General features: G+C 48.1%; 1 protein-coding gene across 3 annotated transcripts in view; it reads right to left on the reverse strand.

Annotated features, from left to right (window-relative positions):
• ACSS1 (acyl-CoA synthetase short chain family member 1) overlaps positions 1–21,956 on the reverse strand; it is a 46,985-nt gene that overhangs the window by 6,299 nt on the left and 18,730 nt on the right. The window contains exons 5-14 of one of the 3 annotated variants that reach the window (XM_080408906.1): positions 21,194–21,346; positions 19,327–19,474; positions 18,894–19,031; positions 18,249–18,341; positions 13,678–13,790; positions 12,659–12,785; positions 10,544–10,671; positions 9,047–9,110; positions 8,351–8,469; positions 6,345–6,558 (exon numbers count right to left, since the gene is read on the reverse strand). In XM_080408906.1, the coding sequence (XP_080265032.1) occupies positions 6,385–6,558; positions 8,351–8,469; positions 9,047–9,110; positions 10,544–10,671; positions 12,659–12,785; positions 13,678–13,790; positions 18,249–18,341; positions 18,894–19,031; positions 19,327–19,474; positions 21,194–21,346 (1,257 nt within the window). In that variant the 3' untranslated portion in view covers positions 6,345–6,384. Of the gene's footprint in view, positions 1–2,028; positions 6,559–8,350; positions 8,470–9,046; positions 9,111–10,543; positions 10,672–12,658; positions 12,786–13,677; positions 13,791–18,248; positions 18,342–18,893; positions 19,032–19,326; positions 19,475–21,193; positions 21,347–21,956 lie in introns of those variants that run through there. The other 2 variants (XM_080408905.1, XM_080408907.1) reach the window with 2 other exon arrangements.

Consider the following 21,956-nt stretch of genomic DNA (forward strand, 5'->3'; position numbering starts at 1 on the left):
AGCTGCTGTAAGGTCTCCCTGGAGCTGAGCAACCCCAACTCCCTCAGCCTGTCTTCACAGGAGAGGTGCTCCAGCGCTCTGAGCATCTTCATGGCCTCCTCTGAAGCCACTCCAGCAGGTCCGTGTCCTTCTGGTGTTGGGGGCCCCAGAGCTGAACGCAGTACTGCAGGTGGGGTCTCACCAGGGTGAGGTAGAGGGGGAGACTCCCCTCCCTCAACCTGCTGGCCATGCTTCTTGTGACGCAGCCCAGGATTCGGTTGGCTTTGTGGGCTGCAAGGGCACGTTGCTGGGCCATGTTGAGTTTTTTGTCCACCAGACCCCCAAGTCCTTCTCCTCGGGGCTGCTCCCAATCCATTCCCTGCCCAGCCTATATTTGTCCCTGGGATTGCCCCAACCCACGTGCAGGACCTTGCATTTGGCCTTGCTGAACTTCATAGAGGTTCACACAGGCCCACCTCACAAGCCTGTCCAGGTCCCTCTGGACAGCATCCCTTCCCTCCAGCATATCAACTGCGCCACACAGCTTGGTGTTGTCAACAAACTTGCTGGGAGTGCACTTGATCTCATTGTCCATGTCACCAACAAAGATGTTGAACAGCACTGCTCCCAGTAGAGACATCTAAGGAACATCACTTATCACCAGTCTCCACCTGGACATTCAGCTGTTGACCACAACTCATCAAGTGCAATCACCCAGCCAATTCCTTATCCACCCAGTCATCTACCTATCAAATTCATGTCTCTCCAGTTTAGAGACAAGGATGTTATGAGGGACAGCATCAAAAGCTTTGCACAAGTCCAGGTAGATGACGTCAGTCACTCTTCCATGGATCCACCAACACTGTAACCCCATCATAAACGGCCACCATGATTTGCCCTTAGTGAAGTTGGCTGTCACCAATCACCTTCTTATTTTCATGTGCCTTAGCAAGCTTCCAGAAGGATCTGCTCCATGATCTTGCCGGGGTGAGACTGACTGGCCTGTATTTCCCCAGGTCCACCTTATTTCCCTTTTCAAAAATGGGAGTTAAGTTTTCCCTTTTCCAGTCCATGGCAACTTCACCCAGGCTGCCACGACTTCTCAAATATGATGGACAGTGGCTTAGTCACTTCATCCACCGGTTACCTCAGGACCCGCAGATGCATCCCATCAGGTCCCATGGACTTGTGCACCTTCAGATTCCTTAGACTGTCTCAAACCTGATCTCCTACCGTAGGCAGTTCTTCATTTTCCCAGTCACTGCCGTTGCCTTCTGCAACTTGGGCAGTGTGGCTGTAGCATCTGCCCATAAAGACCATGGCGAAAAGTCTTTAAGTACCTCAGCCTTCTCCACATTCAGGTAACCAGGTCTCCTGTTCCCTTCTGGAGAGGGCCCACATTTTCCCTAGTCTTCCTTTTATCACTAACATACCTGTAGAAGCTTTTCTTGTTGCCCTTGATATCCCTGGCCAGATTTAATTCTATCAGGGCTTTCCTAACCCGATCCCTGGCTGCTTGGACAGTTTCTCTGTATTTTTCAAGCCTACTTGCCCTTGCTTCCACCCCCTGTAGGCTTCCTTTTTGTGTTTTATTTTGTCCAGGAGCAGGAGCTCCTTGTTCATCCACGCAGGCCTCCTGGAATTTTTGCCCAGCTTCATCTTTGTTGGGATGCATCGCTGCTGAGCTTGGAGAAGGTGATCCTTGAATATGAGTGTTGAGCAGTAGGACCTCAGGATTTACACAAGACATGCAGTTTACTGACACTGCAATGCTAGTTCTTCAACTTTTTGTGTTGTTTTGCAGTGGCAGTTTTCTGGCAGCAACTCATTTCCTGTGAGCTACTGCTTAGAGAAAAGCAGTAAAGCAAAACAGCAATTTGGGCCACAGGATGATTCATCCTGATCTCAGACCCCTTTGCTTTCCTTTGGTCTGTGCTGACAGACTAAAATAACCAGGACAGGCAGAAGCAAGTCCAAAGAACTGAAAAAGTCCCAGACGCTTTAGGGGATGGAGGGCAGGCACCCACAATACACAGCTAACCCATCACACAGAGAAAGATACTTCCTTTAATGAAAATAGGAATACAGAGATCACTGAAGAAATTGGTTTTGGTCAAGGACAATAAATGTGTTTAAAGCATGATTACAAGAAAATAAAATGAAATTAAAGGCTTAACATTAGACTGTACAACACACACCTCTACAAAGACAGATCTTCCCTTTCTAAAATTAAGAAAATCATGGTCTGTCTCTCCAGTGGGGGAAAAGGCACCATGGCTGGGTCTCACTGGCAAAACCGAGTAGGGGAAAAAAAGCAAGCACGTGCTCTTTGCAACAAACGGCAATAGGTAAAATTGGATCTCTTTTAACAAAGCTACAAAGGCGATCTGGCAAATAACCCACACGTTACTCATGGACACACAAAGGTGTAGAAGAATTCAACAGCTCTGCTTCTCCAAACAAAGCAATTGCCTCCAAGTCTGTCCCACGGCCCCACTCTAAGAATTCCATATATCATTACCGCCTTCACTGATTAGTGAAGATCAGCTCTTAAGCCTGCAGACCTGGGGTCTTTCACAAGCCACCTCCTTCCTAGCATTTCAAGAACTGAGGACATCAGTGCCAGTTCCGCAGGCTAAACTCACCTGAACCACAAGCCTGGGGCAGGTGCTGCATGTGAAACAGAAAGTACTGTCACCACGCACCAGTGCTGATATTCCTGACGTCCAGGAAACAACAAAAATACAAAGCTCATCTCAGGCTTGCACTGCAAATGCAACCACTGTGGTTAGCAGAGATCACGGGGGAAAAGAAGAAAAGGGCACTTCTCTGGCTGAAAAATTCCATGTTTGGCAAAGCCTTCTATGAGTAGCCTACCCAGTGAAGTGCAGTAGTACTCTTTTTTGTAAGAAGTACCACTTCCAAGCCCTGCCTAGCTCTGTATCTACCAGCCTCAGGGTGCTATTAGGTGAACTGAGCATGGGGTGTTAGTTCCAAGAGCTGATGCTGGTATACTCGCAGAAGTGCAGTTTCACTAGGAGAGGCAGGGGCTGAGGCCACCCAGCAGGAGCTGTGTCTACCACAGAACACGCCACATGCTCCCTATGAATACCCCAAGGGGTATCAAGTCATCTCTGAGCAGATGGACATCCCAAGGACCACAGCTCAGCTGTGGAAACATGCAAGGAAGAAACAGAGCAGACATCATGATACTGGGTGGCAGGCATGTGGCACCCTGACCTTGCACATGCTGGTGACACAATTTTAGCAAAGATGCTTCTAAGGCTTCTGAAGTTCACATTATGAAGCTTGTTTCTAACTACAGTCCGTCCACACCATGGCTGGCATGGCCTTGAATTTATTGGAGTGCTACAGCCACCTGGTCAGTCTGTAACCTCACTGGCAGCTGTGGTCCCTAAACCCAGGGGTTTAGGTTAAACTCAGGCACTGATGATGACAACAGGGATGCAGGTGAGGGTGCATGCCTGTCTCACGCTTTCCCTGAGCAGAGGAATTGTATGACGAACATCTCAATGCACCAGAGCACATGGTTCCTCATGTAGCTAGTCTTTGTGAGACAGTTCAGATGAATTAGATCATTGGTCTGTGACCACTGGGTCACACCCTAGCACGGAAATTTCACGTCAATAGGACAAGGAAATGCTATATCCATAGTATAGGAAATGCTTTCTTGGTTAAAAGGAAAGTATGTAACCTTGTTCAAAACTTTTTTTTTTTTTTTTCTCCACAGTGTATTTCAGACTGCATGGAGACAACTTGTTCAAACAAGGGAGTCTACTTTTTTTCTGTCAAAACCATTAACTCCTGGTGGCTTCTGACTTGAAAATCACTTAAGGAAGTTGGGGGTTGGGGGTTGGTTTTGGTTTTTCTGGAGGTTTGGGGGTTTTTTGCAATGGCAAGAGGATATATATAGTGGTTGTCTCCTAAAATATTAACATTTCATCAACTCCATGAAACCTTTGGATCTTTGACTTCCCACAAAGTCCACAGGGTGTCTACTCAACTCAAGCAAAAACGGATTGCAGTCAGAAGGATGGGAATTTTAACAAAGCATGGTATTCCCTACTGTATTACCCAGTCCCTAGAGAGATACAAAATAAAAAATAAATTTAAGAAAAAGCAAATGCAGCTAGTGTACTCAGAAGAACTCTGGGTTCTAAGGCACAGGCCTGTCTTTAAGAACACATCATACTGTGAGCAGCCTTCTTCCCCATTTGGTACCAGCATCTCTGCTGGCCAAAAAACTCACTACTCTCCCAGCCCTACAGGGCAGCCTAGCCATTTCCTTCCTGCCACCAGTTAGGTGCACAGGTTGTCTTTCCAATACACGGTCCCACTGGAAAAGGCAGTGCTGCTCCAGTTAAATTCAGCAATAACTCACCCCTGGAAAACAAGGGTAAAAATCGGCAATTCTGCCAATTACTCAGGGGTTTGGCATGCCAAAACCCAGAGTTCCATGAAAATAAGTAGATTGTCATCTGAGAAAGACAGAGGCAGGACTGCAAGATGTGATGGCGTGACCCCAGCCACAGCACTGGAATGGTGGCTAGCAGTCACTTGACTTTGGCAGGTTAAGACGGAGGAGCTCTGCCTGAGCCCTTGTGGCACACGCTCCCAGGATCAGCACAGTGCACGCTACACTGGCACATACCTTGAGCTTCTGCACCCAGGGAGGGGGGAGGAGTCCCTCCACCATGCCCGCCTGGCATGCTCGTTGGCCCCTCCAGCCACTCTGAACCCCTCAGCCAGCTTAAACCAAATTTTGCAGTGGCAGAAGGCTCAAAGGCATTCGGCACCTACAGGCTTTTTCATGACCTTCAGTGGTATAGTGGAGGACAGGAGACCTACCAGCAAGTTCTTCCTAACAGCCCAAATATAAGGAGTGCTTCAGTCAAAACGTATTCGTGATGAGTCCAGAGATAAAATACTGAATATATTAGTTGCAGTTTTGAAAGCATATGAAAGACAAAGGCTATTGTTCCCTGCTATTCTGAGGCTGCCGGTCTGGAATGCTGCTATCACTTTCCAGACGGCATCCAAAAGGTACTTCCCTCTTCTTGGTGAATTTACACAATTTTCGGGTACCCACCTGGCACTTAACTCTTTGGAAGATCAGCACAGCAGCGTGTGGAGGGGGCAGACGTGGGAGAGTCCCACTTGAAATGACAAACATTAAGTCATAACTTCTGACACAAGAACCAACCTACCTCCAAACTGGGTGCCTGTCTTTGCTGAAGCAAACAAGATTACAGGTCATTTGGGAGTGGGCTAAACCAACCATTCCTTGGTCAGAAATCACACAGCCCGGGAAGTCACAGTGAGTCCTCCAGCATGTGTCTCAGCTTCAAACCTCTGCTGAGCACTCCAGGATTTTGTTTCCCAACGCTTCTCTGACAGACAGCAAGCAAACATCATCCTTTTTCACAGAGACTTCAAGAACAAAGGCACCTACACAAATCGCCAACTGGCAGCAGAGATCTACCAGCTGCAGACCCCCACTCCTGACAGGCAGAAGTGAACCACAATGGACAACATTGACTCAGTTGTCATCACCCATGAGGAAGAGGACAGCTACTTTAAAAGCCCAGTTAGTCATCTCAGTTTCTGAAGGCACAATAAAAACATATGGGACCAGACTCCTCCTACGCAACCAGCAATGCACTGAGGACACGTAGGAAGTCCAGCAGTAGGCTCTGTGGCTCAGTTTTGCAGCTGGAAGTGCTAGTGCTGGGTTGCCTAGGTGGGACATGAAGGGACACAGGCTTATCATCTCTGCCAAGTCCCAGGAGTTATAGTGGTAGGAACAAATCTTTATGAGGAAAGCTGAAGGAGGTATTAGAACAACTGGGTAAACGCAAGAATTATCAGACTAGGCATGTCCTTCTCATTTCCCTAATGACACAGGTGGAACATCTAATAGAATACCCAGTATTGCTGAAAAGGCACCACAGCTGCAGTGAAATACAGCTACTTGAACTCAGATATCCAAGCTAAAGGCAAAACTGAAGAAGTGTATTCCAGGGCTTCTTTTAAAACAGCAAAAGTATTGTATAAAAACATTTCCCCGTACAATAACAATAAAATCAGAAACATTAACATCTGCATCTTGCTTATGCAGCTAGTATTAAATGTCATCATAGCTAACATAAACCACCAACAGCTGCTCTACAACAGCCCTAAAAGCAATGAAAGGGAGCCCACTGACTGTGCCAAACTGCAGATTGCTCCTAGCTCTATGCATCTCAAAATATGTTGCGGAGTGTAAAATCTTGTTCCCCTAGAAGGGAACCGAGTTTTTAAAAAAACACCAAGAGAACTATGTCATTTGCCTGGTTATTTGAGACCTTCCATGTTACCAGAGGACAGAGATTCCAGAGCAGCTGGTTATGAGGAACTCTTCTCCTTGTATTTCTGGTAAGCATCCAATATCTCTTTGACAACACTTGGATCATCAAGTGTGGTAACATCTCCCATGTTGCTTGATTGTTCAGTGACTACTTTCCTCAGCAGCCTTCTCATGATCTTCCCTGATCGGGTTTTAGGAAGACGTTTCACCACCTGCAGAGAAGGGAAAAACACACCTGTATTAGAACCTGGGTCCTGCTGGGAACTACAAGGACACTTGGCTGAACTGCCCTAAGCCTGGCACACTAGCTCAGGGCCACAGCTCCCTTCAGGCTCCTGGAAAATACTAGGCCATTCAGCACACTAGTTTATGTTCAAGAAAATTAGTGTCACTAGCATCGATCCCTTGCGCTATAGATTTTACTCTTCCTTAAGTGGACTCTGTTCCCCATTTACTCATTGCTGTGTATCCCCAGGCTGGGTGCTGCAGGACATACAGCTCTTTGGCACATCAGGTCCTGAATAAGCTGTTAACTATTGAACTAGAAAGCTAGTTACACTTGACAACTCAGGCACTGACGATGACACTGATCTCAACACATTACCAGAACAGACAGACATATTCCCCTTTACAGGGCAGGAATATCAAGCACACAGTACTGCACGCCAGCTACAGGGTCTCCTGCTCAAGGAGTAACTCCTGTCTCCTGATGTTTCTCTCTGCCCAGTTATATCTGTCAGCCTAAATGCCTTCCTTCATAACCAGAAGCATGTTAAATGCCTTGGCTACACTTCTTGCAAAGGACTTCGCAGCAGATTCAAAGGCTTTAGTATAAACTTCAGCCTGGGGTTTCTGAAGTTCTCAGGCACCAGAGACGCTAGCAGGTCTCACATTTTGCTACATGATCAGGCCAGTAGACTACAAAACTCCAAAGCATTAACTAACATGCAAGGAAAGAGTTGTAGGGCTTCTCTCAGGACTACCCCCAAACAGAGGGAAACAGGTGTTTCCTTGCAAACCTGAAAGTCCAATCCACTGAGGATGTGCTGGGCTGTTCCAAGTTGACCAAGCCACCCTTGCCTACTCCTGTTGCATTCTCTAACTTGTGGCTTGGTGTCCACCTTCCAAGCACGTGGCTAAAGCAGAGCCACTCAAAGAAGTGGTGTGGTCACTGCCTCCAAGCAGAGCATGGAAGGGATGGAGGCAGGCCTTGGGGAGCAGCTAATGGGCAGCTTTGTGCATTCTCCCCAGGCACACAAAGGCAGCTAGCTGTTGGAAGGTGAGGAGGCTTGAAACAGAGCCTGGAGTTCATCAGTGCTTCCAGGGTTAGGCTGGACAGCTGCCAGTTGCACAACAGATGCAGCCAGTGCTTTGAGATCCAGGGTAGATGCTAATTATCAACACAAAGTAGTTGGGCAATGGAAAGTGTAATTCTGCCTCTCAGCGACACTGCAGGTCGTGATGTTTCTCTACAGTTTGGTGGGGTTTTATCCAATCCACTGCACAGCGCTGCATGGCTTCAGCAGGGGGTTAGCTGAGGGCAAGAGCCATACAGAGCAGTAATGCTGCTGCACGGTAAACAGGGACATCAAGCGCATCTTGAGGCACAGGACGGGCCTGGGGTTCCCCTCCTTACCGAGCTCTTACCAAGCACGGTGCTCTCAACACTTTCTGTGCGTCCCATTTAAAGGGTTGCTCAGCGCTTGGCCCAAATGGAGCAGCCTTGGGGTAACATTAAAACACACCAAGAGCCCCATCGAGAAGGCTGCTCTGCAGGCTGGAGCAGCTGTAATACCCCAGCCGCCCCCTGGGTCACTGCTGATGCTCAAGCATGGAGAAGGAGCACACACAGACCACAGCACCTGCCCTCCCCTACCTAGGGATTCCTCCAGCTGGTTCTGTTTTCCTGCCAGACAGGGACAACAGCAGCGCTGTGGGCACGAAGGTGAGGCTTGCTTGTGTGACCATTCCTGCTCCTGGTACCAGTTACAGTCTCCCACTTACCAGAATGTGGTCAGGCACAGCATATTTTGCTATCTTGGAAGCCACTATGGTTTTGAGCTCTTCTTTGACACGTTCTATATGAGCTGTCTGCTCCTTCAGCACTATGAAAGCAAAGGCACCTGGAAGACAAAGGAGCAGAAGCCACACACCTCATATTAGATCCTGGTTGGCAAGACCAGGGATGCTCATTCAACTGCCAAGGCAGGTTTCAAATCATTCCTGTGCGCAACCTAGTGACTGCCAAGAAAACCAGACTGCCAAGAAACTCCCAAAAGGGAATCAGACTCCAGCCCTCAAATGATGGCCCAGCCTTGTCTTGGCATCTATGGACCAGGCTGATCTCAGTAACAATGGCAACTCAACATAAATCACCAGTGCCACTGGGATGAAAACCTGGCCAGCACAACTCAGCTATTCCCATTCTGGTCAAAGGACATATCCGAGCATGATCCTTTTTAAGGAAGCTCTACTACACATACAAACATTATGTACGAAAACAGTTTAGGGAATAAAACCTGCACCCAGCTTAGGAACGTGCAGTTATTTCCACGGCTGTCTTTGCCTCTTGGGGCTGCAACACCAGTCAGCCTAAGGATAACTGCCCTCCTATGCCCTAGGCACCTCCTAACACGAAGTCCAGGCTAGAAATGAAGGAAAGCACCTAGGTGTCACCTGAGGGCATCGATTTTCACATACCTTCTCCTTTGATCTTGTGTGGATACCCAATCACAGCTGTCTCGGGGACCTCAGGGTGATCAGCCTTCACAAAAAGTGAAAGAAAAACATGAAGAGCGTAACAATTGCTTCAAGCCCTACAGAGTTTGCACCAGTTGCTCTAGGAAAAAACCACTTTGCCATTATCTCACGCTCCCCTTGGCAGATCCTGCTGAAAGCGCAATGGGAAAGGTGCGTGCTGCCTTCCTGCTGCATGGTCAGCTGGTGGCCACAGCCACACCTCTGGGAGTAGCATTTATGGACTGGACTGCCCCTGCTTTAAACACACAAAGTAGTATTCTCACGTTCCCCGCTAATCCCACTGCACACCGAGCTGAATTTGTCCCAGCTGGAAACCTGCTTCCTCTTTATTTGTCTGTGCTCTGTGTGTGCATGACCACTGTCCCAGGTGGTGACGGGCCGTGGCCAAATCACAAGCAAAAATCAGGCTTCTTCATCTTCCCAGAAGGGGAGAAGGGTTGTTTTGCCAAATGCGTATTTTTATTATTATGTTACACAACAGTGATGTATTCTGTCACACTTCAGAGTTTAATTTACTTCTGCAGTAAGACAACAATTTGGGCATGCACACCGGAAGAAATCGCATATCTGAATCCCACAACAAAGACTGGATTATGCTATCTTAAATTATACTAAAATATGAAAGAAAACGTCACAGAGCAATTAAAGCAGATAAATATATGCATATACATATACATGAGTGGGAGAGGAACCGGATCCTGTGCCTATGATCAGAAACCCACCCAAACAAAAAAATTACAGAGGAGAAAATAGGATCCTGTGTGCAATGTGAACACAGCTCAGGTTTATCAAGTATTATATTTAAGTGCCATTTGCAGGCAAGGCACATAATATAGAAATAAATATTCATGTCAAGCTTTGAAAATAAATGCTCTGAGGACTTTTTGTTTTCAATTCCCTGAGCTATAATATTATTTTCTCTCAAAATGACAGGCTAGCTTTGCAGCTGAGATGAATCAACGTTGCTTCATATTCACCGCTACAAATTCTCAGGCATACTCAGCTAGTTCAGATGAGCAAGGAGCACAGATTTGCGAAGGAGAGGTTAGGTGTTAGCAGAGGGGAAGGAACAAACAGGAGAAAGAGTCCCTTATGGAGATTCCATAGCATCCTCCACTAGCACAGCACTAGAACTCCACTAGCATCCAAAATGCCAACTGCAACGGTACAACATCACTGAAACAGCTCTGACAGCTCAACTGCAGAGAGTGCCCACGCTGTGACTCCTCTCTCACTTGCCTCCTTTTCTCCTTAATAGGGGAGCTGTTTCCTTTTGCACTTTTGCTATTCATTATGCATCAAGCCATGTGTATGCAGGGGCAGGGGCTTGCAGGCAAGAGACTCCCTGCTTGTTTAAATTTATAAAGCTTCTTTCAAAGGGCCACCCTGCCCCACAGATATGCCCTGTCCAGGTTCCTCTACCTGCTTGGAACTTACCATTGCATCTTCTATCTCTGCTGTCCCAAGCCTGTGTCCACTGATGTTGATGACATCATCCATGCGCCCCGTTATCTGGTAATAGCCTTTCTTGGTCCTGTAAGCACCATCCCCTGTGAAGTAGTAACCTGCACCAAAGACACGTGGGTGGTCAGCAGTGGGAAGTGCGCCAGCCTGTCGGTTTGGGCTGCGATGCAGAACAGACGATGCTCTAGAATGGCAAGTAGGGCAGGGTGGATCAGGCAGCTCACAGGGCCTCCTAAGCTTGCAGCTGCATGACCTGCCAACCACCATGTCTCACTCCCCTCTGCCACACCAGCCTTCCTCTGCTCTGCCTGGGCTGTGCCGGCTCCCAGTAAGCACCAGAGCTGCATCAAGACAGCGCAGCCCACAGCTCTGCCAAGAAAGGCAAAACCACTGCAGGCCACTAGCAGCAGCCAGTGGCTGATGCCCCTGTAGTGAAACCAAGTCCAGCAACACGACACAGCGATGCTTTGTTGGATTCACAAAACCAAGGGGAGCCCTCCGACCCCCTTAGGCTTTGCACACCCCCAGCTGCACAGCAGCAGTGCATACAGCACCGAGATAAAACCCCTTCAAATGCCTTTTGGCATCGTGCCATAGGCTACTTGGTCAGACTCAGGTCTGCTGCTAGCTGCACCTCAGCACTCGTAGAAAACACACTGTTCAGCTGAAAGGCAGCAGCTCTATTACATTCTGTGCATGGGAACACTGCCAATTTTTTTTAATCACTTACACTGGGACAGATGAAAAGCCGTCTTCCCTCCTGGCTAACGAAGATTCAGATCCCAGACAAAAGTTCCCCTCCAGCGTATGAGCATGGTAGGCATGCTGCTATCAGATTAGCTGAACGCCCCCCCACCCCTGATAAGCTCAGTGTTTGGAGGGTCTAAAACATTTGATAGAAACTGAAGACAACCCAGTGGTTCCAGGAAACTCCAGTGTCACTCAACACATCTGGTGACAGAGATTGTGTTGGCTTTTCATCAAAGCTATGTCCACATCTGAATTGTTCCTGTGGTGGTTCTGAGCAGAGCCAGGCAGCTAGTGCTGTGAAATCTGAAGGTGTTTCTTGCCAGAACTTTCAGTCATGGCTCCTGCCTTTCCAAATCAACCAAACAACTATCAACTAAACATCAACAAGATTTCAGATGTGAACATGTAGTCAGTAACAAGGGACCATGTGATCATTTAGTTTCTTCTACCACTTTCCCATTCTTGCTTTCCAACACATTTTGTACAATTTGCAGGACTGTGTCTCTAATTATTGTCTACCTTGTAGCTTTCAAATCCTTTTCAGTTGCTCCTGAGTGAAGACATTGGTCTTGTCCAATCTCCTACAAAAAAAAATATGTTTCCCTGCCACTTCTAATTACTTGCCAGATACAGCTTGACCACGTTATACAAAGGAAGGATGTAACACAGCCTGTGAACCATCAGCAATGCGGACAGTACTTTCATAGAATCACAGAATCATTTAGGTTGGAAAAGACCTTTAACATCATCAAGCCCCACTGTTAATACGGGACTGTCAAGTCCACCACTAAACCACGCCTCTCAGTACCACATCTACACTTTGTTTTGAACTCTTCCAGGGATGGTGATCCACCACCTCCCTCTGGAGGTGAGGGGCCCAAAGCTGAACCGAGGATCCGAGGTGCAGCCTCACCGGTGCCCAGCACAGGGGGACGGTCACTGCCCTGGTCCTGCTGGCCACACTGTTTCTGATAGCAGACCAGTTGTTGGCCTTTTCAGCCACTCGGCCACGCTGCTGGCTCACGTTCAGCCAGCTGAACATGACGTGTTCCCATCCAGTATACCTGTTTCCAAGTGAGACATAAACGGCACCAAAGAAAAGGTAGTTGGACCTTTAAAATTTGGGCATTACAATTTTTTAAAAAATACATCCCCTTTTGCCAGCTAGAAAGCGCAACACTATCTCAGACCATTAGTGCATGCTTGTGACACGCGTGACACACAACCCCAAGCAACCAAGGTCTGGCTGGTACAGAAATATCACAAAGTGCTGCTGCTGAAAATATTCAGTGTGCTTATACTGCAGTGCAAACTGCCTTCCCTTGGCACTTTTCTTACCTGGGTAGGCTTTGAAATAGGCATCAACAAATCGCTGGTGATCTCCATAGATTGTTCTTGCCATGCCTGGCCATGGCTGGGCAATGCAGAGTGCACCGGACACATCATTGCCCTCTATAACCTTTCCCTGCAGGTTCAAGCACAGGAAGGAGGTTCAGGTGAACAAAAAAGGAATAGTAGTGGCTTTTCTGTCACTGATGTGGCCAGAGTCACCTTGTTGCCTACTGCAGACCGTCAGTGGAGGACCACAGGCACAGAAGACAAATCCACTGTGGAGCTGCTATGTACTGTTTCATGCCTTCCTCGCCTCTTGAGGCCAGCAGCACAGCAGATAAAAGAAAAGTGAGTCCTGTGATCCTCTGGAGGGTGATACCAGCAAAGGTGTGCTGAGCAGCCAAAGGATGCCTGGGATGACGCTAGCAGGGACCCCTGCCTTCCACTTTCACTTTTGTTAACTGCCACATTCCTTTACCAAACCGTACATGGAGGCGATTACATGCTTTGCTGTTTAACAGAGCACTGTAGCACAGATGGGGACCGCTCCGCAGAGCTTCACAGACCAGCACCAGTTTCTCGCAGACACGCACAGCTGCAGGGCATCATGCCTTGCACTTCTCTTGGAAAACCCCACCAGTCCCATTGGCTGCTCCAGTCTGGCCATGTCACTGGATGCTGTGTGCACTGCTCCAACGGTTCAGCTCCCTGGTTCCCAGGAGCTGTGACTTCTGACTTCTCTCACAAATAGAGGTGGCAGCTCTTAATCAGAAGCAGGAAGACCATAAAAGCAGTGCTGAAAACGCAAGCACTCTGCTAGAGATTTGCAGCCAGCTTGCAATGCCCAGCTGGCAACCTGTATGGACATTTGAGATATGCTCAATATATAAATTTCTCATCTATTCTACCATTTTAATGGAGGAACAAACATCCTTTCAAATCCTGTTCCTCTGCCATCTGAAAGATAATAAGGCAGAAACACACACTGGCTTCCCTTTTGGGCACCCAGCACAGCCTGAACTCACATTCGCATCCATCAGCACGGGCACAATCCCAAAGAAAGGTCTCATAGCCATGGCGGGAACGATCTCAGCTTTCTCCTCTGAAGGCCGTGGGGCAATGCAGATGCCACCAGTTTCTGGAAGAATAATGAAAAACAAATATGTGGGGGCCATCCGATGCTGGATGAAAGCAAATGCCAGCTCATCTTAGAGAATAGAATATTGAAGCCACCTTGCAAGAAAAAGCCACTGGGAAGGAATGATGCCACACCAGTAGCACAGCCAGCTGAAAGCAGCACAAACCTGATAAACCAAGAGCTCTTTGTGAATACAAGAAAGGCTTAAACACAGAAAAACATCTGGCAAGCCAGGATGACACCACCAAGGCCTGTTCTGTCTACAGAGGACATTGCAGCAGGTAGAGGGCAGAGAGCTGCAGGCAGGTCCCCCCCTTGGTGAGCTTGGATCAAGAGCTACTCCTACTCCCTGTTTGCATGATGCTGCATTCAGTGCTGGCTGCAAAAATCACTGCCCCCTGTGTACAGCAGTGACAGACCAGAGTGTGGCCAGCAGCTGCCTCAGGGGAAAAGCAGCTCACCGCACCCCAGAGCATCAGGGTCGCTGACGTCCAACTTAGCCCTCCAAAGGCTCAGAGGAGAGCAGTACAGGGCTCTACAGCCACTGGCTTTGCAGCACGTGGTCCACGGACCCTGCAGCAGCAGCCACAACACGTGCAGTCGACAGCCTTCCCACTCCCGTCTGTGGCAAATCCATCCGGCACAAGGAAGACCCACGGATTCAGCCCCATACTCTGCGCCCTACACCAAGTCAGCTCACAGACAAACCCATTTCTCCAGCCACTCACCAGCAACGAACACGGGCACCTCAGCGCGTGCCTGCGCCCTTGCAGGTGCTGCCCCCCGCAACCGGGCTACCTGCTGTGGGCGGCACTCACTAGCCCCATTCCTACCCCACAAGTGATTTTATAGGGAGAGTATAAGCACGTCAGGGGATTTATCTCCCGGTGCTGTTCTCACAGCTGTCTAAGGGCAGCATGAAAAGCAGTTCAGGAGTCTGAATTACTATTATTACAGAGTATGAGATTAATGCAACCCTTACAGGTAGGTTGAGCTTATTTTCTATTCAAAAGTGAACCCTTTAATCATCGTTTATCATTCCTGCTGGGATGAACACTAAATCAGATTCCAACTGTAATCAGATCTTTTCTATTCTAAAACTAATTCAGAAACACAAGAGAGAAACAAAACCAAAGGAGCATTAGGCTTTAAAAATACAGCTCCATAAATAAAGGTATGTTCTGCCACTTGGAGAGTGCATTCCTCTACTAGCTTTGCTGAGGTTGTGAAAACTGAAACCAGTGGTTGAAATTGCTGAATTTGACCCTGAATTTGCATCCAGCTGCCCTGACGTAGCGATGAGGAAGGCTCTGCTTGAGGAAGCCTAAGCTTCAGACCTGCAGAAAATAATTTCACATGTGGCTTACACATAAAATTATTTCACATTTCATTGATGGGCACGCACCCACTTCACATGGTTCTGTTCATTTTGAAAGGATCACCTTGAATTTTTCAGAAAAAGAAAAAAGCACCCCAAACACCTGCTGTTCTGTTTGCACAGACAGAATCTGCATCAGAGCAGGGAACCTGATCAAACTGAGGGTTGCTCTTCCTCAGCCAGCACTCATTCCAAATACAGCGCTGCAAGCCATGTTTCAGCATGGGTTCTGCCACATGCTACACATCCTGCAGCCAGCTGCACATCAGGCTGTAAAGTCACAATGCAGAGGGAGCTGCATGGTGGCAAGCATGCTTTAACAATTATTTGTATGGTAAAGACCTATTTTAAACTGGTTTAAAAGTACCAATTTTAGCCACTGACAGATGACAGCTAGGAAGGCTTCTAGGCTCTACCCTGCCCTGGTGAAGTCTGTCTCTTTAGAGGCAGAGCTGGCAGAAGAAAAGCTGTGCTTCCACATTGCCTGTGCCCGTGCTGTCAGCACAGTGCAAATCCATGCAATCCTTCAGCAAGGACAGCAGAGTCTGAGCAGGGGGGGTGACACATCAGAACAGGCTAACTTCTGCCCTGGGTAAGTCACCCCTGGCAGCAGCATCGAGTGTGTGCTCTGCCGCCGTTATCCTCACCGCCACAGACAGACTGGACCAACTGTTTTGGGGGGATCCACCTCAGGAGCACCAGCCCAGTCTAAATTGCTGTAACATGATGCCAACAACAAAAGCTTCCAGGGCCTATTCAGGGATGTCTTTCAAAACCACACTTTTGTTCACAGCTGTACCTTTTTTACAAAACCAATGACAGAAGTAAAAATACCTAGTGTCTCTTCTGCACTGTGAAGAGCTACACCTGAAACTCCAACACAGCTTTGTTTCTATTACTGTCGATCACAGCACAGCACTACCTAATATTTTAACAGTTAGAGCCACAGGAATTTTCACCACCCTCATCTGCACATACCACACTACTTAAATTGCTTCTCATAATTGCTATCTCACTCATCTGCCCATCCAATGACTTTCAAGTGGATTCTTAAATCACCATTTGCTGATCTTTATGCCTACCAGCCTTTATTAGCTGGCAACGCATTGCTGCTTCAGAAAGCAATGTAACACAGAGGACACTGCATACAACAGCACAATTAACAAGCGATATTGAAATCTTATATGAGAGGTGACACCACAGGACCACAAGCAACATCCATCAAACTGTTTCTATGATCTCCTTCCACGCTCCCTTCACGTTCAAATGGTGTATATAATATTTCCAAGGTTAATTTGGCTTCCTTTTCATTGGTAGCATCAGCTGTGGAGAAAGATTGATTCTGCTTTCTAACAAAATCCATTTAATGAATATTTATCATTGTATTATGCTTCCAGGAGCTGGTAACTATGCAAAACAGTGCCCGCTTCCAGGTAAGACTGCACTTACAGACTGTCCAGCAAATGTTCTTCAACCCCTCATCTGACAGTTGTTGCTCCAAAAACTCTGGAGAAATGATGTTTAATGAAGAGATCTAACCCTGTACCTTGGAGGAAACATTAAGCACTGCACGCACCAGTTAACCGAAGACAAACAAATGAAAAACCTTTGAGGCAAAAAGAGATTCTTCTTAACTCCACCACTGTGATCAACTGCTCCTCCATGGCATTTTATTTCAGAGCAGTGAGGAGGAAAGCATATAGGACCTAGCCAGTCAGCTCTCCTTCTGCTCAGCATGTGAGAACGCAGATGGTTTAAGAGATCGGTAGTTAAAGTAGACAGTAGTTAACGTTGCTGCTCTGAATTCTGAGGTTTTTTAATTTCCAGATTTGAAATAAAACGAGTCTGCAAGTCTGGTCTGGATTAAAATGGAACTTGGTTGTGTGCCAGAAGCTAATTCATCACACTGAGATGGGCCACAGGGATCCTTGAAGAGAGAGCCTGCTAGCAGGAATAAGGATGAAATCAAGAGCAGGAAAGAAAGAAAGAAAATTGACTGGAAAGAGAATAAATATTCTGCCCAACGGCAGCTAGAAATTTAAGAGTTGGGGTGGCTTTTTTTCAGCTAAGGCAGAATGCCAGCAGCTGTGCTGCATCCTTAGAGTCCATGGCTCTACGGCAAACCGTGGTTCACAACCTGAGGACATACTGCAGGACACCGTTAGCACCTCTTGGAGGCTGGTGCCCAGAAAAGAGGAGCAGGTGCTGAGGAAGGAGCCGGGAAGGAGCTGCAGTGGCCTCTCTCTGCTGCTGGCCAGGGAGGGCAGGAGGCAGGGACCAGCTCTGCTCCAGCTGGAAGGGGATTTATGAGAGCCGGTCTCTTGGTCCGGCAGGTTGTAAATGGAGAACAAGCCGTTACCGATGCACACAGCTGGGCCGAGCCTGCTGCCAAAACAGAAGCACGCTCCTTTTTGAGGCATCAAAGGTCCAGGGCCAAAGCAACTACGGCATGCTGCTTTGCTCCTGAGAGAAGCCGCTCCCGGGCAGCCGGGTGGCACCACCGTCCCCTTCGCACCCGGCCCACTGCCAGCCAGCCCCCCAGCCCGCCCGAGCAGCCGCGCCGCGTCCCGGCGGCTACGCTGCTTAGCCCTCCATCCTCCTCCAAGCATTCCCGGGGAGGGAAACAAAGCACACCTGAGTACAGATTGTGGCTGGATGGTGCTATAAATGCCTTTTCATGATAAGACCATACCAAGGTCAGTACAGTTGGATAAACAGCTGAAAATGAGGTTTCCGATTCAAGCTGCCCACTCCCAGCTTTACCCAGAAATTCAGTCTGTGCCTCCTGTTTCTAAAACAAATTGAGATTTTCTGGCATTCAAAATATCAAAGAACATTTAGAGGGGAAAAGAAAAAAAGAAAAAAAAAACCAAACACACACACACAAAAATCCCCAAACATTGCTTTTATAAGTTGTTACATGGCTGTTGTGGGCTGAAACTCCCCAGTGACTCTGACCAGAACGCCAGGAGGGGTTTCTCAGCAGACTCCTCGGATCAGATTGAAAGGCGTGACACCCCCCCCCGCCCCCAGCAGCCCAGCAGCAGCCAGGCCCCCCCGCGCCCCCCCGCCGGCTTTACCTGTCTGCCACCACGTGTCCACGAGGGTGCAGCGCCCTTCTCCCACCACCCAGTAGAACCAGTGCCAGGCTTCGCTGTTGATGGGCTCTCCCACTAGACCGACACAAGAGAGGAAGCGGCCTCAGCCTCGGGGTTGAGGGCAGCTCGTTCTCCCTTTGGGGGAATTTTGCTGAATGCCCAATCTGTAAGCAGAATGCTTACAGCGTTTTGGCTGGGATGTGCAAAGGACTGCAATACATTTACATAACCAAGGACTGACCCTTTTCCAGAAAGACCAAGTAACTAATCAATGCAGGTCACACATAACAACCTCCAGGACTGTATATAACGCAAGAAAATGCTGCTCGGGTCACCTATGCCAGTGAAATCCAAAGTGATGTCATTTACCACTGGATAAATCTTTTTAGCAAAGAATGTGATTCTGCAAAATAAGCTAGGAAGTAGGGAATCACACTAAGGTTCAACGACCCCAGCTTCAGCTTGTTTCTCCTTCTGCTGAGAAAAATATATGAAAAGCCAGACCGGAGCCTGCTTTATTATCTATTTTTAACCACATCCCATCCGGTCAGCTGAGCTCTTCTGGTACCTTCATTTTACCAGCGAGAACTCCCTGTCTTTTTCAGATGAAGATTTCATGCCCACTACCTGATCCCAAGGTCTTCAAAGAAGATCTGTCGTATTTCTTCACCCACTCTTCTCCATAATTCAGCAGCAAACGTATAGCTGTAGGTGCTCCATAAAACTGATTAATTTTCAACCTTTGTACCACTTCCCAGTAACGACCTGCAAAACCACAAGAGATGTTCTACCTGCCCAGCACTGACACACCGCTGCCAGTGCTCTGCAGGAGGGTTAACAGCCAAAGCTACAGCTATGCCTGCTGTGAGTTCAGAGGAAAACCAATGGCAACTTCCCCACCACCACCCCGGACACACAGATGTTCCTGAATGCCGTAGACACGCATTCCAAAGAAATAGATCTTCCCTCCCCGAAGCAGGCAGGTCACACCAGCCAGGTTTCTAAATGCCCTTTATCACACTGCCATGTCTAGTCAAACCTTTGGCCACCACCTCTTCACCTGGGTCAGGGTACACCGGAGTGCTTTCAAAGAGGACGGAGGTGGCTCCGTTGCAGAGCGGTCCATACACAACGTAGCTGTGTCCCGTGATCCAGCCGATGTCAGCCACGCAGCCAAACACATCGCCTTGCTGGTAGTCAAAGACGTGCTGCAAAGACAAACGTAAGGCCACTCTGCTGGCAGCAGCCAAGAGCTGAAAGGTGAGATGCTGGACTGGGCACCCAAGCAGGAGTGGGAAGGCGCACAGGGCAAGCGGAGGCAGGCACATGGAACAGCAGCAGAGAGGCCGGACCCAGGGGAAGAAGCCAGTCAGAGGGAGCAGCAGCAGGGCTCCAGGCTCCTGGATGCTTTTGCAAACATATAGGGAGCACGGCTGTACCGGCAGCTGCTCGGATTGGAACAACAAAGCTACAACCAAAGCCCTGAGCCCTGGATACTTAAGGTCACCTACTCCAGGCAGCCCACGTGGGAGGCATAACCCTGAACTGCAGGGAGCTGCAGACCTCGGAGGCTCAGACCCCTCACCAGTATCACCAGGTTTCCCCGAGAAAGCTGGAGTAACCAACAGGTGACCATAAAACATTTTCTGAGAAATTTTCTTAGCTGCTCAGCCTTTCTATCAGCGTACTGCTTTCCAGATGCCACCTGCAACCCTGACGCCACCAGATGCAACCCTGCTGATCAAATTCAAGATAAAGATTGTTGAGAACTCATTATCTTATCCTGGTTATGGAAGATGCTTCCCACTGTAAATTTAACTCCTCTACATATGGTGAAGAGGTCCTGACTCACAAGGCAGAATCAGCTTTACGTTTTAACTGAAAGAAAGTGGATCAGAACTAAAAGAAAACCCCATGAGTGTGTGACCAGTGTCACCCATGAGTGTGCAAAGACCACAGAGGCCACACATGTCAGCTGATCCCTCTACCCAGGAGAGCCAATTCTCACCTTACTTTCGCAAGTGCCTTTCCCTCTCAGGCTCTGAAGTTCCCCCAAAGGGACCACAGCTGCATACAGTGCCTCCCTGCACCCCAGGGTCTACCTTCTGGACTAAGAAAGAGATGCCTTGGAGATTATGTTGTCACATAGAAAAGCTGATGTAACAAATACCCTTCATGCAGAGAAGTCTTGATACTTGCACATTCAGATCTTCTAAAAATTCTGCTGTGTCAGCTCAAGGAAAGAAAACCTCTGCCTGAATTCACAATTACAAACAGGGCGATACCACTACACCCAGGTAGAGAACTTTCACTACAGTCCTCTCCATATCTCACTGTTAGCTTTTCATAGGCAGAGCTCGGACCAGAAGCTTCAAGAAGCAGTCCCTTGACATTTTTTTTTCCATGAGAAAGGGAGTTAAAACATTTAGCCTAGATCACATAGAAAAGCAGCAGAAAGGTGCAACCACAGAGCATGAATGTAATATTTGATCTTCAGACAAGTGCTACGCAAAGAGGTTGTTTTATGAGTTCACATCCTCTGAAATAAAAAAGGCCAGCATCCTACTGAAAAAAATACCACAGTAATATTCACACTACCCATGCCAGTAAGATACTTACCAGAATCTCCTCAGCCACATCACTTTAATGTCCCCAGATTCTGGCCTGCCACATTAGCACATTTTAAATGCAAAAGTGGCAGCACTGCAGTTTCCTTCCTTTCATAACTCCAGCCTCTCATTTGCATAGTATTATATTCCCCAGAAACAAATCCTGAAGATTTATTACATGTTTTCAGACGTTTTTCTGTTTGTTCACACCCCATAAGCCAGCTGAGCAGTGAACACCGAATACAGCACCTCTCACCACACTCGTTAGTACTGTGGGAAGGTGAGTGAACCTTTACCAGAGGATGCAGCCAAGTTTACCTTGTGCGTGACAGCAGCGTACAGCAGATATCCAGCCTGGGTGTGAACAATTCCTTTGGGCTTCCCAGTGCTGCCCGAGGTATACAGCATGAAAAGCATGTCTTCGCTGTCCATGCTCTCTGGAGTGCATACAGAAGCTGCCTTGGCCATCTCCTAAGAAAAAAAAAAGGTGGTAATGGCAGAAAGACTTAGGTTATATGGAGCCAACCAATACTCCCACACCTGTAAGCGCGTCAGTAGTGTCCAGAGACAAGAACCACCATTGCTGCTGCTCCCTCACAGACTTCCATGGGTGTATCATGGGTTATATGTGCTCAGCTAGCAGAAAGGTCCCTGCGGACACACAGCACCCAGCCTTTCCGCCGATACCTCTGCTGGGTCCAGAAGTCAAGGGGATTTGGCCAGATAAAATAACATTTCAGGGGAAAATGGTAGGTCATAGCTTACATCTCAAGACTTTGCAAGCTGCTAGTAGAAAAAAAAAAAAAAAAAAAAGACGGGACTGCAAACATGAACCACACTTGACAGCAGCAGCAAAGCTGGCTGGTACTGTTTAGGACCTTCCCTTTCCCTCGAAAACTGCAGTGCTGCAGTTAAACTGAGCGTTCACCTCCCTTCTCTGGCCATCATCATTGAGGGACTGATCCTCAAATTGCAATTGCTTCTACTGGTGAGGAGGAGAGTGCTTTACGCTCCTGCCTCCGTCCCTCCTCTCATGCTCCATGGTTTGCTCAGGTGGGTGAGATCCTCTCCCTCACCGCTA

Source organism: Falco punctatus (assembly GCF_963210335.1).
Source record: "Falco punctatus genome assembly, chromosome: 12".
Classification (NCBI taxonomy): Eukaryota; Metazoa; Chordata; class Aves; order Falconiformes; family Falconidae; genus Falco; species Falco punctatus.